The sequence below is a fragment of the Canis lupus genome, chromosome 17 (genome assembly GCF_011100685.1).
Source record: "Canis lupus familiaris isolate Mischka breed German Shepherd chromosome 17, alternate assembly UU_Cfam_GSD_1.0, whole genome shotgun sequence".
In the NCBI taxonomy this organism is placed as follows: domain Eukaryota; kingdom Metazoa; phylum Chordata; class Mammalia; order Carnivora; family Canidae; genus Canis; species Canis lupus.
In genome coordinates, this window is record NC_049238.1 from 21271007 (window position 1) to 21288626 (window position 17620).

At 51.6% G+C, this 17620-nt stretch overlaps 1 protein-coding gene across 3 annotated transcripts in view; it reads left to right on the top strand.

The window, feature by feature from the left end:
- Positions 1–16577, top strand: part of CAD (carbamoyl-phosphate synthetase 2, aspartate transcarbamylase, and dihydroorotase) — a 23066-nt gene extending 6489 nt beyond the window's left edge. For 2 of the 3 annotated variants that reach the window (XM_038561059.1, XM_038561057.1), the window contains exons 12-45: positions 66–287; positions 492–680; positions 929–1053; positions 1227–1357; positions 4521–4633; positions 5278–5522; positions 5720–5966; positions 6359–6457; positions 6637–6861; positions 6939–7121; positions 7330–7548; positions 7830–7997; positions 8593–8775; positions 8913–9017; positions 9448–9687; positions 9928–10009; positions 10294–10460; positions 10604–10768; positions 10948–11079; positions 11295–11496; positions 11858–12048; positions 12147–12287; positions 12481–12582; positions 13060–13156; positions 13403–13453; positions 13747–13791; positions 13896–14065; positions 14177–14251; positions 14759–14971; positions 15149–15274; positions 15474–15629; positions 15714–15815; positions 16018–16112; positions 16213–16577. In XM_038561059.1, coding sequence (XP_038416987.1) covers positions 66–287; positions 492–680; positions 929–1053; positions 1227–1357; positions 4521–4633; positions 5278–5522; positions 5720–5966; positions 6359–6457; positions 6637–6861; positions 6939–7121; positions 7330–7548; positions 7830–7997; positions 8593–8775; positions 8913–9017; positions 9448–9687; positions 9928–10009; positions 10294–10460; positions 10604–10768; positions 10948–11079; positions 11295–11496; positions 11858–12048; positions 12147–12287; positions 12481–12582; positions 13060–13156; positions 13403–13453; positions 13747–13791; positions 13896–14065; positions 14177–14251; positions 14759–14971; positions 15149–15274; positions 15474–15629; positions 15714–15815; positions 16018–16112; positions 16213–16315 — 5109 coding nt within the window. In that variant the 3' untranslated portion in view covers positions 16316–16577. The remainder of the gene's footprint in view (positions 1–65; positions 288–491; positions 681–928; positions 1054–1226; positions 1358–4520; positions 4634–5277; positions 5523–5719; positions 5967–6358; positions 6458–6636; positions 6862–6938; positions 7122–7329; positions 7549–7829; positions 7998–8592; positions 8776–8912; positions 9018–9447; positions 9688–9927; positions 10010–10293; positions 10461–10603; positions 10769–10947; positions 11080–11294; positions 11497–11857; positions 12049–12146; positions 12288–12480; positions 12583–13059; positions 13157–13402; positions 13454–13746; positions 13792–13895; positions 14066–14176; positions 14252–14758; positions 14972–15148; positions 15275–15473; positions 15630–15713; positions 15816–16017; positions 16113–16212) is intronic. The other variant, XM_038561058.1, reaches the window with a different exon arrangement.
- The last annotated feature ends 1043 nt before the right edge of the window (positions 16578–17620 follow it).

Genomic DNA, 17620 nt, shown 5'->3' on the forward strand with positions numbered 1-17620 from the left:
CAAAAAAAGCCTCTGTGCAGCAAGCAGTCGAGGCCTGATCTGTTTGTCTCTTCTGCCCTTTACAGGCCCAAGCAGCTGCTGAGCGGCTGGGGTATCCAGTGCTGGTGCGTGCAGCCTTTGCCCTGGGTGGCCTGGGCTCTGGCTTTGCCTCTAACAGGGACGAGCTCTCTGCTCTTGTGGCTCCCGCTTTTGCCCATACCAGCCAGGTGCTGGTAGACAAGTCCCTGAAGGGATGGAAGGAGATTGAATATGAGGTGGTGAGAGATGCCTATGGCAACTGTGTCACGGTGAGTGATGGAGGTCAGGTGGGAGTAATGTCAGGCTTATGAGCTCTAGTAAGAGTAGAGCCCAAGGCTGAGATCTTTGGGGGCTACATGTCCCTTAGATCCAGGGTGGGTGTAGCCCCAGAAGCAACAGGATCCTGGGATACAGCCTCCTGCCTCTCTTGACTCCCTTTGGCAATGATCTCCATGGGACCTTCCTTTTCACAGGTGTGTAACATGGAGAATTTGGACCCATTGGGCATCCATACTGGTGAGTCCATAGTGGTGGCTCCAAGCCAGACGCTGAATGACAGGGAATACCAGCTCCTGCGGCAGACAGCCATCAAGGTGACGCAGCACCTTGGAATTGTTGGCGAGTGCAACGTGCAGTATGCATTGAACCCCGAATCCGAGCAGGTGAGACTCTAGGTCCTGGAGCTGATATTCTAGCTTTTGGACCCCTATCCGTAATTTTGGGGCCTTTTGATCCTAGAGACCTTGGAGTAGAAGTCAGGATTGTCTGTGCTAGGGGTTGGACTGGGATAGGGGTGGTGTACTTGCTATCCTTCCTTTTGGAAAGGGCTTTGATTTGTGGCCCTTCTGATGCCTCTCTTAGTTGGGCCCTCTGGGCCAGTTATCGGGTGATTCTCTCTCTCTCTTCGCAGTATTACATTATTGAAGTGAATGCCAGGCTCTCCCGCAGCTCCGCCCTGGCCAGTAAGGCCACAGGTTATCCACTGGCCTATGTGGCAGCCAAACTAGCTCTGGGCATCCCTCTGCCTGAGCTCAGGTACGAAAGTGGGGGAAAGATCAGAGGGGTGAGGGGAGCTGAAAAAAACATTCTTGGGACAGGGATTATGAAAAGGACATTGGTCTGGATGTGTGGAGATGGAGGAAGCTATCTGGAAGCTCACTCTTTACATCCCCCACTCTGTCCTGGCACCTCCACATGATGACTCCCAGGAACTCCGTGACAGGGGGAACAGCAGCCTTTGAACCCAGCCTGGATTACTGTGTGGTGAAGATCCCTCGCTGGGACCTCAGCAAGTTCCTTCGTGTCAGCACAAAGATCGGGAGCTGCATGAAGAGCGTTGGTGAGAGAGACACGCCCCAAGAGACCCTTCCCCAGATCACCCTCTGGGATTCCAGCAGTCCTAAGAATTTAGAATGTCCACAGAGTTAGCTTCCTGGCATAGCTTTTCAGGTCCTACATTACCAGCAGCTTGGGAACATGGTTTCTCAGAACTCACAGGGACATTTCAGACTCTATAGTCCTCATCAAGAATGAGAATCAAAGGCATCTAGAAATCTGTGCCAGAATACACATACCACCTCCACTCCCAGATGGTGGGTGTGTCAGAATCTCTGGGATGGGGTGATAGCCATCAGACTAGCTCAGCTCTCCCACCTTACAAATGAGTAGGCTGAAGTCCCCACAGAAGGGAAGTGACATGGCTGAGTAGAGGGTACAGCCAAAAACAGAAAACTAGATCTAGTCGCTAGCTAAGCACACCTGTGTCACACTTTGTTGCCTGTTGTTGGCGAGACCGGGTTCGTGAAGCTCTACCCACAGCTTCATCACTAGACTGTTAATGCCAGTGACAGTTTGTTCTCTGTGCGAATTTAAATACTGATGCTTCGGGGAAGTGAGGCCTACTGTTCTATGAACGCTTCGCCATCCAAGTCAGCGTAGTGGTAGCCAGTATCAGCCCATTTCCACCAGGCACTTTCTGCCACGGTCACCAATATTTTTTTTTTCAATACAACGTTTAAGAGCAGAACAGGACATCTGAGACCTTGTTCATAAAAACAAGGAAATTTTGTAGTGAACCATGAATGAGTGTAACGGTCAACATCCAAGTAGTGGTTGAATTGTGCTGGAATTAAGTTAACGTGCTTCCCTACAGTGTCCCTTTAAGACACCCTAGACTGTTCTAAAACATTTCAGCCAAAGCATTTCACATACCACAGTGCCTCCAGCTAGGGATAAGAAAGAGCATTTCATTGTGTTCTGAATTTCCATTAAAAGAAATAGTGACTTTTTTTTTTTTTTAAGATTTTATTTATTAGAAAGAGAACACAAGCAGGAAGGAGGCACAGAGGAAGAGGGAGAAGCATACTCCCTGCTGAGCAGGGAGCTTGAAGTAGGGCTCCTTCCCAGGACCCTGGGTTCATGACCTGAGCTAAAGCCAGACACATAACCAGCTAAGCCACTCAAGTGACCCAAGAGCAATAGTAGCCTTTAAACAAGCAAGTCTAAGTAAGCTCAGATATTATTTTGGAATTTTTAGAAATCTTACAAGACTGCCAAGTTGTTCCTTCTGGAGATGAATTTCTGTTACATGAAAATTATAATAAACATGGGAATGAAGCCATAATTAAATTGTTGGTAAAAAGAAGTAGACTGAAAATGTGACAAAGATTGATTCCCAGATGAGACATTTAAATGTTTTATATCTTTTCAGTTGTTCTTTAAATGTGATCTTTGATAACTTTTTGTAACTTTTATTTATTTATTTTTTAATTCTTTTTTTTTTTATTTTTATTTTTTTAATTTTTATTTATTTATGATAGTCACAGAGAGAGAGAGAGGCGCAGAGACACCGGCAGAGGGAGAAGCAGGCTCCATGCACCGGGAGCCCGATGTGGGATTCGATCCCGGGTCTCCAGGATCGCGCCCTGGGCCAAAGGCAGGCGCCAAACCGCTGCGCCACCCAGGGATCCCCATTTTTGTAACTTTTATTAAATAAGTGAGATACGTGAACCATTGGGAAATTAGCAAAGTAGTTGAACCAAACCAAAAAAGAGTAGTTATTTATAATCATTGTCACACAGAGATTAATTTGGGTATATATATGATTTCAGAATCTTCCCAGGTGTGCATATATGAATATGTTGGGTTTCTCTTTTGCCCTTTTATAATATACACTTTTATAATATAACCATGTTACAAAGGAATTGAAGAAAATCAATTATCCACTTCCCTAACACTATTAGCATTTTAATGTTTTAAGGTTCTTTTAAAGGGGTGCCTGGGTGGCTCAATTGGTAAATCATCTGCCTTCGGCTCAGGTTATGATCCCCCGGGTCCTGGGGTTGAGCCCTACATTGGACTCCCTGCTCAGTGAAGGGCCTGCTTTTCCCTCTCCCGCCATTTATTGCTTCCCCTCCTTGTGTGTGTTCTTTCTCTCTCTCTGTCAAGTAAATAAAATCTTAAAAAAAAAAAAAAGTTCTTTTAAAGAATTAGGATCGTAAATAGAAAAATATAATTGGTAAGAAATACTTGAAGACCCTAGGGTAAATTTAAATTGTCAGAGGATATCACAAAACTTTATAGAAGATAAAATCAGTAGGCAGACCCAGAAGGTTGTAGAGACAGAGGAGTTCCTTCTTGTTAATAGAAATCTATGTAAAATGAGGTAACATTTTTATGAACAAAAATTATTTAAAACAGTTATACTTCTTGGAAGGTGGTTAAACTTCTACTGTGTATTATAAAACACAAACTTCGGTGGAGTAAGTAATATTTATCAAGGGCCAGAAAATTCTCCCTATGCATTATCCCTGGACTTGTGAAAATTCATCCTAAGGAAGTAGTCCAAAGACTGAAGACATCACAGCCTCGCTTAGAAGGATAAACACTTCAAAGTTAGGTGTTCTTCCATAAGTAAGCAGTTATGTTATGGTAAATCATAGAGGAATTAAACTGCTCCCACAGAGCAATGTGGGAACAAGCTTATGATGAGGGAAAAGGCAGTATAGAAACTATACGTACACTATGATCATGTATAAAAACATACATTTGGAAAAAGTCCAGGAAGAGATACTCTAAAATGAGAATTGTAAACATGACTATCTCTGGATGGATTCAAAGAATAGTAGGATCATCTTCTATTATCAGGCCTGTTGAGAAATTTGAAAGGATGAGACAGATCCCAGATGGTCACACATCACAACAGGAATAAAGCAAGTAACTGGGTAACCATCAGGGGTCAGGCCACTCTGATAAACTATAGCATGTTCTAGTATCTCTATGTCCGTTTAAGGCATTTTAATTCTGTGGCTACTAATAAACGCAAACTACGAAAATGGTAAGGAGAGGAACTTCAATTTAAGATTCCTTAATAATGAAACACCATACATACCACCACTATGGGACCTGTCCCAAGAACCTCCCAGAGACCTGACTAAATCATAGAAATTTCTGGGCAGCTCCTCCTGCCTCCAGGCCCTCAGTCCTTATATCCTGTTCTTTAGGTGAAGTTATGGGCATTGGGCGTTCTTTTGAGGAGGCCTTCCAGAAGGCTCTTCGCATGGTGGATGAGAACTGTGTGGGCTTTGATCACACAGTAAAGCCGGTCAGTGATATGGTGAGTGGCTCCTTTCCCCTGGCAGCAGCCCTGAAGTAGGTGCTTCTTTCCCCAGGCCATGGACTTAGTACCTCTAAGAGCAGTAGTCATTACTGGACATTTGCTATATTTCCACTTTGTTGAGAATTTTGTGGTTTATCTCCTCTGTCATTATAAGAGGATGTATTCTTTTTTTTTTTTTAAGATTTTATTTATTCATGAGAGAGAGGCAGAGACACAGGCATAGAGAGGAGCAGGCTCCATGCAGGAAGCCCCATGTGGGTGGGACTCAATCCGGGGACTCCAGGATCACGCTCTGAGCCAAAGGCATACGCTTAACCGCTGAGCCACCCAGGCATCCCAAGAGGACGTATTCTTAAACTTGTTTCTACAGACAATGAAACAGGCCTAGAGAATTTGTGGAACTTGCTAATACAGTAGCTACACAGCCAGAAAGAGGCAGAGCCAGGATTTGCCTATAGGCTTTTGCAATTACAGAGTTTTTGGTCTGGCTCCTTTTCTACAGCTTCCTTTCCTAAAACAGTGGTACTCCTGCTCTCAGGCTTTTTGAGGTACTAAAAGTAGATTGGGAATATTTTGCTTAACATTTGGCCATCTCCCTCTCCACAATCCTTCCATATCCATCTGTCTGCCCTCCCCATTAGGAGTTGGAGACACCAACTGATAAGCGGATCTTTGTGGTGGCAGCTGCTCTGTGGGCTGGCTATTCGGTGGAGCGGCTGTACCAACTCACGCGCATCGACCGCTGGTTCCTGCACCGGATGAAGAGGATTATAGCACATGCCCAGCTGCTGGAACAGCATCGTGGACAGCCTTTGCCCCCAGACCTGCTGCACCAGGCCAAGCGCCTTGGCTTCTCAGACAAGCAGATTGCCCTTGCTGTTCTGAGGTCAGAGGTGGTGGTGAGGTCGGGCCTTGGGCTGAGGATGTGGGACAGAGAATCTTTATACTAGTAAGGGGCCCGTAGAAGCTTTGGAGGCTTCTGACCTTCATCCCTGAAATATTTTCCTCTCAGATCCCTGTCCTGGGATCTCAGTCTGTAGCCTACTCCCAGGGCGTATAGTTTTGACCCTTCTTCTTCTTTAGCACAGAGCTGGCTGTTCGCAAGCTGCGTCAGGAACTGGGGATCTGCCCGGCGGTGAAACAGATTGACACAGTTGCAGCTGAGTGGCCAGCCCAGACAAATTATTTGTACCTGACATACTGGGGAACCACGCACGACCTCACCTTTCGAACGCCACACGTCCTGGTCCTTGGCTCTGGCGTCTACCGTATAGGCTCCAGCGTTGAGTTTGACTGGTGTGCTGTGGGCTGCATCCGGCAGCTCCGAAAGGTCCAAGAGCTAGTCTTTCATACTGTTTTCTTTACTGTTCCATTCAGTTCCAGCAATTGCCTTCCACTCCCATTTAATCCTGGTGCTTTCTATTAATTCCTACACTTACATCTATCTTAGGGCTTTGGGAGGAGTGTGGTGGTGAGGTAGGAGTGAGGGAGTCCTCCCCTTAGGCCGTCTTGTGTCCCTCACAGGGCATGTATCTTTTCTCCAGCACTTTGTACCTACTTCTCTAATACCTACAGTGCTGATCCTACTTCCCTCCCAAGGAGGGTGTCCCTTACAGCCATTTCAGAAAAAGCTGAGGTGCTCTTTGAAGTACGGGTTTTGCCTGTTTCTCCATGTTCTTCCTCCCACCTCCTCGCTAAATCTCATTTCCCTCTCTATCACAGATGGGATATAAGACCATCATGGTGAACTACAACCCAGAGACAGTCAGCACTGATTATGACATGTGTGACCGACTCTACTTTGATGAGATCTCTTTTGAGGTGAGAGGGATGAAGACTGCTCATTAGCCTGGGTGGCCAGGGTCAAGTGGGAGTGGCTGGCTGACCTAAGATTCTTTGCAGCTTGGGTTTGAGGGGAAGTAGAGGGTGAGGAACAGTGAGCAGGAATGCTTGGATCCCTGACCACTTAGTCCTTCACTCTATTCTCCTCTTGAACTAAGGTGGTGATGGACATCTATGAGCTAGAGAACCCTGAAGGCGTGATCCTGTCCATGGGTGGGCAGCTGCCCAACAACATGGCCATGGCTTTGCATCGGCAGCAGTGCCGGGTGCTGGGCACTTCTCCGGAAGCCATCGACTCAGCTGAGAACCGTTTCAAATTCTCCCGGCTCCTAGATACCATTGGTATCAGCCAGCCTCAGTGGAGGGAGCTCAGTGACCTAGAGGTGGGCTGGGGCCAGGTGGGAGGCTGGAAGCTGGATTAAGTCATGGTTGAGTGTAACCAACCCAGCTGCACCCTTAGTCTGCTCGCCAGTTCTGCCAGACGGTGGGGTACCCCTGCGTTGTGCGCCCCTCCTATGTGCTAAGCGGCGCTGCTATGAATGTGGCCTACACCGATGGGGACCTGGAGCGTTTCCTGAGCAGTGCGGCAGCCGTCTCTAAGGAGCACCCTGTGGTCATCTCTAAGTTCATCCAGGAGGCCAAGGTAGGGCTGCAAACAAAAGAAGTCTCTGAGGGCAGGCTCTCCAGCCTGGGTGGAGACTCCCCCCTCTAGCCCTACAGCACTTTATGGGCACAGTGGACTGGGAAGGATGGCTTGTACCAAGGCTCTTAAAGGAAGGGAGCTCCCTGGGGCAAGTGGGAGAAGAAATTGGCCCCTGCTCTGGAGCACATTGCCCTCACATCCCCACTAGGAGATTGACGTGGATGCTGTGGCCCGTGATGGTGTGGTGGCAGCCATTGCCATCTCTGAGCATGTGGAGAATGCAGGTGTACATTCAGGTGATGCCACGCTGGTGACCCCACCTCAAGACATCACTGCCAAAACCCTGGAGCGGATTAAAGCCATCGTGCACGCTGTGGGCCAGGAGCTGCAGGTCACAGGACCCTTCAATCTGCAGCTCATTGCCAAGGTAGAAAGAGGGGGCTAAAGGAGGGGACTAAAGGATCTTAGCACCTCCTTATTCTGTGGAGCCACGCTGCCAGTAAGCAGCCCATGTCCTGCCTTCATTGGAGTAGATCTGAAAGTGGCAGGAAAGGGGGCCTTGCTAGAGCCCACAGTGTTGTCGGGGTTTGTGACAGTCCATCACCCTGACCCCTGTTCCCGATTGCTGACCCCCAGAGTGGTAGGTCAGGGGAGTAATGTCAGCAAGCCCAGCCTGTGCAAGGACTGACCACTCCCTCTCTGCCCCAGGATGACCAACTGAAAGTCATCGAATGCAACGTGCGTGTCTCTCGCTCCTTCCCTTTCGTCTCCAAGACACTTGGTGTGGACCTAGTAGCACTGGCCACCCGGGTCATCATGGGGGAAGAAGTGGAACCTGTGGGGCTCATGACTGGCTCCGGAGTCGTGGGGGTGAAGGTATGGAGAACTGAAACCTGGAGGTTAGCTATCAGAAGCCAAGGGAGACAGTAGGTGAGGGTTCACTCATACATAGCACAAGCACAAACCAAGCAACTCTTGTGGGCAGTGCATCACTGGGCCATCCGTAAAGGCGATGAGATGGTATTTGTCCCTGAGGAGCTCACGCTCTAGTAATGGGAGGCAAGGGAAATTGGGTCCAAAAACTGCTTCTGTATCAGTCTGTGATAAATCTACATGGTAGAGACGAGAATAAAATGCTGAAGGAGTTTACAAACAAGAGATGCCCCTTCCAAAAGGGTGACCTGGGAAGGCCTAGGAGGAGAGGTGGTACCTGAATTGAGTCCTGAAGGACAGTCAGGACATTTGATTTACAGAGCTTGTTGAGGAAGTGTTCCAAGGCCTACGAATAGGCCTTGTGGAAAGGAATAAGTGAGTGGAAACCGAGTGGTAATAAGCAGGAGACTGACCGATGTAGTGCACAGGCACAGCAGCTGCAGAGAAGGCTAATCTTGCCATTTGGATGAGACCAAAGGGAAGGGGCAAGGAGAGGTGGTCCCCTCCTGCCATGGCCTCTCTCGTCCTGCTCCCTCAGGTCCCTCAGTTCTCGTTTTCCCGTCTGGCGGGTGCTGATGTGGTGTTGGGTGTGGAGATGACCAGTACCGGGGAAGTGGCTGGCTTTGGGGAGAGCCGCTGCGAGGCATACCTCAAGGCCATGCTAAGCACTGGCTTTAAGATCCCCAAGAAGAACATCTTGCTGACCATTGGCAGCTATAAGGTACCGACTCTGGGAAGGGGGGGAATGGGTGCTGCCCAGAGAGGTGGGGGCAGGTGGCCTTGGCTCTCTGAGCCTCGGCTGTCCTTGCAGGGGAAGTCAGGAGAGACACAACCTCATCCTCCTTCTGCTTGGTTCAGAACAAAAGTGAGCTGCTCCCAACCGTGCGGCTGCTGGAGAGCCTTGGCTACAGCCTTTACGCCAGTCTGGGCACTGCTGACTTCTATACGGAGCACGGCGTCAAGGTACAGGGGTTCCTGCAGCCTACCCCGCGTTGTACCAGAGAATTATCTCTGTGTTCCCCAGCTTTTATTGTTGTACAAGTCCTGTGTGTTCCATGTAGGGCAAATGGAACGTATAGAGAAGCAAGGGAAAAAGTGTCTTATGGTTTCTTTACCACTGTTAACATCCTGATGTGTTTCTTTCCAGGGGAGTATTTCTATACATACACGTGCAGGCTCATACTGCACAGAGCCCTTGGTAACCATTGAGTAGATGTCTTTCCTGTCAGGAAATATGATTTGCTGGGAGCAGAGAGAGCCAGCCCTGGTCCCCACCCCGTGGATCCTCAGTCTCCTCCTCATGGGTTCCTGGGCCACCTGTAATCCCTTTAGGCTGTCCTTTCTGATTCCTGCCAGGCTCAGGTTAGCCCTTGACCATGTCTCTGGGGCATAGGTAACAGCTGTGGACTGGCACTTTGAGGAGGCAGTGGATGGTGAATGCCCACCACAGCGAAGCATCTTGGAGCAGCTGGCTGAGAATCACTTTGAACTAGTGATAAACCTATCGATGCGTGGGGCTGGGGGCCGGCGTCTTTCTTCCTTCGTCACCAAGGGCTACCGCACCCGGCGCCTGGCTGCTGACTTCTCCGTGCCCCTCATCATTGATATCAAGTGCACCAAACTGTTTGTGGAGGTGACTGGGGCCTGGGTGCTTGGGAGGGCAACAGCCAGTTTTAGTGGGGCAGGGGGAAGTGAGTGTGTCATGGGGCTAGGAAATCTCAGGATGAAGTAGTTATGGTAATAAGCAGGCATTTTGGCTGCAGAGAGAGGGAAGGTGGATGGAGAGAAGTAGAGCCTGGTTTATGGGAAAACCCAGTCACTACCTACGACTCCCAGGATGCCCTTAAATCAGAGCTGTGGTTTTCATTTGCAGGCACTAGGCCAGATTGGGCCAGCCCCTCCTTTGAAGGTGCACGTTGACTGTATGACCTCCCAAAAGCTCGTGCGACTACCTGGTAAGTGTATATTTTGGGAGAACCTGGCTTTTGCACTCTGGTAGCAGTTGGCACAGATCCTGGCTGTGGGGTCCACACCCTGCCTGGACGGCATAGAGTTTGAGGGCCAGAATCTTTCTTTTTGAGCTCTTTTCTCCCACCATCTGCCATACCCTTGACTGAGAAAGCTCACCACCTCTCCGCTCATTTCAGCTGCTCATTTTCCTGCCACCCCAGTTCAAGTCTTTGATGTCCTTTGTGTCTCTGAACTGTCCTCTAATCTTGCCACATCCATGTTCTTCCAGGATTAATTGACATCCATGTGCACCTTCGGGAACCAGGGGGCACACACAAGGAGGACTTTGCCTCAGGCACGGCTGCTGCCCTGGCTGGGGGCATTACTATGGTATGCGCCATGCCAAACACCCGGCCCCCCATCATTGATGCACCAGCCCTGGCCCTGGCCCAGAAGGTGAGCGCTGGCACTCCAGCTTCATGGTGACCCAGATGTGTCCCTACCTGCCTCTCAGACCCTTCCTCCCTCTGCCCCTCCCAGAAGTCTGGGGTCCCTGGCATGGATGTCAATGGGCCTTATCTCATATGTATCCCCTTCAGCTGGCAGAAGCTGGTGCCCGCTGTGACTTTACCTTATTTCTCGGAGCCTCGTCAGAAAATGCAGGGACCCTGGGTGCTGTGGCTGGGTCTGCTGCTGGGTTAAAGCTCTACCTCAACGAGACCTTCTCTGAGCTTCGGTTGGACAATGTGGCCCAGTGGATGGAGGTAGGGAGTGGGCTGGTGGGAGGAGGCAACCAAACTTTGCCTCTTAGCTTGAGGAGCGCACATCAGAGGCTAACATCAGTGAAGTGTCAAGAGCTCTGTGAGGGCTCTGGGCTGGGCTCTAATGACCTTAGATAATTAAAGGTTCTACATGCTCCCTGATAAATTCTTTCTGTCCCCAGCACTTTGAGACATGGCCATCCCACCTCCCCATCGTGGCCCACGCAGAGAGGCAGAATGTCGCTGCCATCCTCATGGTGGCCCAACTGACCCAGAGATCAGTACACATATGTCACGTGGCTCGGAAGGAGGAGGTGAGAGTACTTCAGAGGTCCAGTGTCCCTTCTGCTTTCCCAGTAATACCAAGAGGTCAGGCTACTCCTTGTGGGGACCAGCGGTTGGGGAGCATGGAACCAGCCCCCTCAAACATGTCTGCCCCATAACTTTCCTAGAGGGGGTGTCAGATGCAGGGACTCTGTAGGGTAGGGCATGAGGGAGGCCTCCTCAGATCTCCCCACTTTCCCCCCAGATCCTGCTGATTAAAGCTGCAAAGGCACGGGGGCTGCCAGTGACTTGTGAGGTGGCACCCCACCATCTATTTCTGAGCTGCGATGACCTGGAACGCTTGGGGCCAGGGAAGGGGGAGGTCCGGCCGGAGCTTGGGTCCCGCCAGGACGTGGAGGCCCTATGGGAGAACATGGCTGTCATCGACTGCTTCGCCTCAGACCATGGTGAGAGGGCCCGTAGTGTACCTCTCTGCCCAGCAGGGCTCATCCCCCAGCTCAGGGCCTCTGGGCTCTGGGGGCTGGGACTTGATCTGTGTAGCATAGCACTTGGGCTGTGATGGGTGTGCGGTAAATACTCCCTGAAGGAACGGACAAGCAAATGAGTAAAATTATAAATGAGAGAAGGCAGGTAAAAGGTATGGTCCCCAAAAAGATGGCAGCTGTCCTGGTTTACCTGTTTTCCTTATAAGCAGAAGAGGTTAGCATCGGGGCCAGTAAGTCAGTGCAGTTCCAGTCCCAGTGGCCTGTGTGACTTCCCAGACGTGGAGATGATTGGGCCTGAGGGTACTGTTCTCTTCGCTCCCAGCCCCTCACACCTTGGAGGAGAAGTGTGGGCCCCGGCCTCCCCCTGGCTTCCCAGGGCTGGAAACCATGCTGCCACTGCTGCTGACAGCAGTCAGTGAGGGCCGGCTGAGTCTGGATGACCTGCTGCAGCGGCTGCACCACAATCCCCGCCGGATCTTCCACCTGCCTCCGCAGGAGGACACCTATGTGGAGGTGTGGGCAAGTGGGCCTGGGGTGGGGTGGGCAGCTCTGCAGCCTGTAGCTATCCTGTGGTGTGGCCCTACCCTCGTGTATCCCGTGACTCTGGGCAGGTGGATCTGGAGCACGAATGGACCATCCCCAGCCACATGCCCTTCTCCAAGGCGCACTGGACACCCTTTGAAGGGCAGAAGGTGAAGGGCACCGTCCGCCGTGTGGTCCTCCGAGGAGAGGTGGCCTATATCGACGGGCAGGTATGTGTGTGGCCCAAGCCCCATCCCAGTCACAGTTTCCTGTGTGCCATTGTCCTGCTGCCCCAGCACTTCTCTGTGGGTAGGCAAGGGTCCCTTGAGGTGCTTTTCCTCTTTGGTGGTTTGCACTCCTGTGAGGCCTCAGTCTAGCTCTTTGCCCCCTGCTCATTCTCCTGCCCCTGCCCTCTGCCTGCAGGTCTTGGTGCCCCCGGGCTATGGACAGGATGTCCGCAAGTGGCCTCAGGGAACTGTTCCCCAGCTGGCACCCCCAGCCCCTGCCGCCAGTGAGATCACCACGGTATCCACAGTGCTCCGGGATCAGGGTGGGTGTGTTGGGGGATGCAGCCAGGGACCTGGCTAGCAGCACATATGTTTTCATTGGTGATTTAGGGGGTGGAAGGCTCTGCACTTGACACTTAAAATTTCCACCATCTACCTCTTTGCTGTAAAACATAGAATAAGCTCTCAATTTAGGAGGTTACCTACCCAGGGGAAACAGGTAACCCATTAACCCAACCAGGGATCGAAACACAGGTACCCAACCAGGGATGGATTCATCTAGAGGCCTGTCATGGGGCTAGCACACACCTCTGAAAGGTTAGGTGATCTCCCTCCATCAAGGACAGCGTAGCAGAAGGATGGGCCTGAGGGGATGTGATGGAGAATGGGATCCAGTCCATCCTCACCACGGACAGTGAGCAGTTTGGCATTTCTTAAGGGATTGAACTTGAGAGTTGGGTCAGTACATTTCAAAACACTAGGCCTCTGTCTCCAGACGCCTGAGAGACCCCGTCGGGCAGTCCCAGGGCTTCCTGATGGCCGCTTCCACCTGCCACCCCGAATTCACCGAGCCTCTGATCCAGGTCTGCCAGGTAAGACAGAGATCCTATGATGTAGAGGATGGGGCCACTTGGACTTAGAGATGTGTAGAGACAGGCTCCTCTTCCCCCACAGTGTCCCTGATAGACTGGGGTCACTTTTGTTCACTTACTGTGTTCTTCCTGCCATCCCCTCATCCTAGTCTGATCCTCTGTACCCTCCTTTGCCTAAAGCAGTCTGCCCAGAGTGAGGTAGGCACCCCACAGCTTCTTCTTACGGCCCTTTCTTGTTGTGGGCAGCTGTGTTCCTCCGCCCGGGAGCTGGGATCCCACGGGGCAGCAGAACGTGGGGTAAATCCAGGTTGTTGGTTGGTGTGAGCCTGGCCGTTCCCCTTGCCTAGGATCCCCTGGCCACCTGGGGGGGCCCTGGGAGGGCACCATTGCCCACACAGAGCAGCCCCCATGGGAAATCACTTGTGTGCCCCCGGGGCTGCTGGTCCTTCTTGTTTTCCCCTAACCTGCTATAGCTACTGTTGTGTGAGTTGGTTTAACACAGACGCTGTGATCCAGAGTGTGGGGAAATGGGAGCTCTTCACAGACCTTAGTTACAGACTTACATCTTTCCTGTTTCCCTGTTTTTGTAGCTGAGGAGCCAAAGGAAAAGTCGTCTCGGAAGGCAGCTGAGCCAGGTGAGACTCCCCTGAAACATACGCTCACCTTGGGGACCTGTCTCATCTGGCCTGTGTAGGAGGAACCCTCTGACCCACCTCTTCTGCCCCGTCCCTCACTGCAGAGCTGATGGGAACTCTTGATGGCACCTGCTACCCTCCACCACCAGTACCTAGACAGGCGTCACCCCAGAACCTGGGGACCCCTGGCCTGCTGCACCCCCAGACCTCACCCCTGCTGCACTCATTAGTGGGTCAACATATCCTGTCTGTCCAGCAATTCACCAAGGATCAGGTGCCTGGGGGAGGGAGGATGGGGCCACCCAGAGCTTTGAGAATCTGAAAAGTTGGGGTAGGACCTCTGAGGGCCACTGCCTTTCCAGCTGACTTTGAGGGTCTTTCTTAGATGTCTCACCTGTTCAATGTGGCACACACGCTGCGTATGATGGTACAGAAGGAGCGAAGCCTCGACATACTCAAGGTCAGGGTCAGGGCTGTGGGTTATGGGTCCAGGATCCTGTCAGCAGGGATCTCCCTCTTCCACAGGAGGTCCCTTCATGTAAATCTAAATGCTCTACAATGTGTTACTTAGCTTTCTCTACTCTGGAAGGTTCTGTTACCCTAGGCACCCCTCAGCCCCCATGTCTGGTCTCTGAGTATTTAACTGACTTATAAGGCCCTGAGAGCCAGTGTATCAGCCTGATCTGGTCATTTGGTCTATGAATATGTATTCACGGGATAGAACTGGGGTGTTTCCTTCATCCCCAGAGAATGAGAGTATCTCATTCAAATACCTAGTAGTGGTTTCTTTGGAGGTGGAGCCTTTAACTCAGCGTGACACTGATGGAAATGTCAAGGTTAGGACAGGTCACGAGGAGGTTTGCAGGGAGAGGTTCCCTCCTGTGTAAGTCGGGGAAGCAAGCAGCAGCCTGTGCTTTCCCCAGGATGAACACACCCATGTTCACTTTGAGTCTTGCCCTCCCGCCAGGGGAAGGTAATGGCCTCCATGTTCTACGAGGTGAGCACACGCACCAGCAGCTCCTTTGCTGCAGCCATGGCCCGGCTGGGGGGCGCTGTGCTCAGCTTCTCAGAAGCCACATCTTCGGTCCAGAAGGGTGAATCCCTGGCTGACTCAGTGCAGACCATGAGCTGCTATGCCGACGTCGTCGTGCTTCGGCATCCCCAGCCTGGAGCAGTGGAGGTGAGGCAAGCTACACACTGGAACAGGGTTCATGAGGATGGATCTAGGGACATGACTGCAAGTCTCTGTCTGGGCCAGACAGGGAAGGGGACCCAGGAAGAGTGGGGCTTGGGCAAGGAGCGGGGGCCACTGAGATGCAGAAGACAAGGTTCTCCTTTCTTGTTCTCATGTTCACAGCTGGCAGCCAAGCACTGCCGGAGGCCAGTGATCAATGCTGGGGATGGGGTTGGAGAGCATCCCACCCAGGCCCTGCTGGACATCTTCACCATCCGGGAGGAGCTTGGGACTGTCAATGGCATGACGGTGAGGGTAGTGGGTCAGGGTTAGAGGCCTGCCAGGGGTAGGTCTGGAGAGTGAGGCAGCTGGGAAGTACCTTCTCTGCTCCAAAGCATGCTGCATGCAGCAAGGGGGCCTATATCCTGGTCCTGAGTCTGAAAGCTTTGAAGCGGGAGGGCAGGTGCTTGATCTGAGGGCCCTCTTGGTGATTGGCTTCCTCCCCTAGATCACAATGGTGGGGGACCTGAAGCATGGACGCACAGTGCATTCTCTGGCCTGCCTGCTCACCCAGTACCGTGTCAGCCTGCGTTATGTGGCCCCTCCCAGCCTGCGCATGCCATCCAATGTGCGGGCCTTTGTGGCGGCCCGTGGCACCAAGCAGGTGAGCCCAGGAGGCCATGAGGGACATGGTTTGGGCAGTGAGAGCCTGGCACTGCATTCACTCTGGTTCTGCCTCACCCTCCAGGAGGAATTTGAGAGCATTGAGGAAGCCCTGCCCGACACTGATGTGCTCTACATGACTCGAATCCAGAAGGAACGCTTTGAGTCTAGCCAGGAGTATGAAGCTGTGAGTGCCGCGGTTGAGGGGAGGCCGGGGCTGGAGCTTCGAGGCATCCAAATTAGTGGATGGGACGGCTGGAAGCTTGATCAGGCCTCTTGGTTGTGATAACCATGTGTGGCTGTGGAAGGGATCCTGGAGGAATCCAGGCTTATGGCCACACAGCCACCCCAGCCCTGAGACACTGACATGGCCCCTGTCTGCCTCACAGTGCTTTGGCCAGTTCATCCTCACTCCCCACATCATGACACGGGCCAAGAAGAAGATGGTGGTGATGCACCCAATGCCTCGAGTCAATGAGATCAGGTGACATGACTTTAGAATTGAGGCTACACTGGGGGTGGGCACCTGGTCTAAGACAGTCCATCTTGTGGGCTGTGTGCTAACCATTGTCCTTCTCTTGCAGTGTGGAGGTGGACTCAGACCCCCGAGCAGCCTACTTCCGCCAGGCCGAGAATGGCATGTACATACGCATGGCTCTGTTAGCCACTGTGCTGGGCCGCTTCTAGGGCTTGACTCCTCAGATTCTTCTTGTCAGGCCCAGCTGCTGGGCATGAAATCGGTGCCCCCCACGGGGGCAGCACACTTAGGAGATGCTCTGGGGCGTCCAGATAGCTCATGTGCCCATATGCACATCTGCAGACCACGTGTCAGGCACTGGACTGGACTGGAGTGTTCTAGCATGGGGGTGGGGCCCCGTCTCCCTTAATGTACCGCAAACCTGTAAAGTCATTTTTCTACTGACTAAATAAACAGCTAAGCTGCTTGTAAGTGCCTGCTTCCTCACATGTATCCTGGCTTCAGCAGAGGATGCTAGTTTAATGGGCAGGACTTTCTTCTGGAACTTGAGAACGGTTTCCCAAATCCAAGAGCAGCCTTACTGGGCAGGCTCTTGCTTTGGCCAGGGCCAAGCAGCCAGGCTCAGCATTTTCAGAGCCGTGGCTCTCTGGGGTCTGGGCAGGAATGTGCTGTTCTGTTGGTGCGGAGTCCTGTGCTGCACTGAGCCATAGCCCACTGTCTTTCCTCAATAAATTTGCACTCAAAATTCTGATGCAAGTTACAGGGTACTATCTGGCAAGGCCTTTCCTCTTCTTCCCTCTGTGGTCAGTCCTTTTCTTCAGTGGTTGAGGTGGCCCTTGTGTCCTCAAAACCTGGCCTTGGAATTCACGTGCCGTCACTGTTAGGAGCCCCTCCTACCTACTATCCCTGGGAGCCTCTGGCTGACACTGGACTTCCCAGACTGGACCAGGGGCACAGGGGCAGATGCCATGGAGGGCTGAAGAGCACTTGGCTTAGAAACCTTGGGCTTAGGGACTGGGGTAAAGTAGCTCATGTGTCTTTGCAGGTCAGGGCTTCTGTGGATCATAAAAGTGTATGAGCTATTCTGTTCCATTCCATGAACTTTAGTAGCATTAAAGAAATTTCTTAATTCAGCAGACTTGACTTACCACCCTACCTCCCACCCCTAAGGATGAACAAGATCACTTGAGGCCTCAGCTAATAAGGCATCCGATGATCTCTACAGACTGGACTGCCACATGCTGGCTGGCACATGGTGGTCCAAAGTGCACCAGCATCATTCAGGAAGAACCCACTTCCTGCAAAGAGCTATTAGCATGTTACAGAGATGGGAAAGAAGGGACTCATTTTTTGAAAACGATGTGAGCACAAACTTCCACATATTCTCATGTAATCTTAGTATCCACTTTCTAACCATTTTACAGATGCTGAAACTGGCTCATAAACAAAAAGTTACCAGGTGGCTTACCCAGAGTTACATAGCTAAGATTCATATGTGGGACCACTTGAGTTCA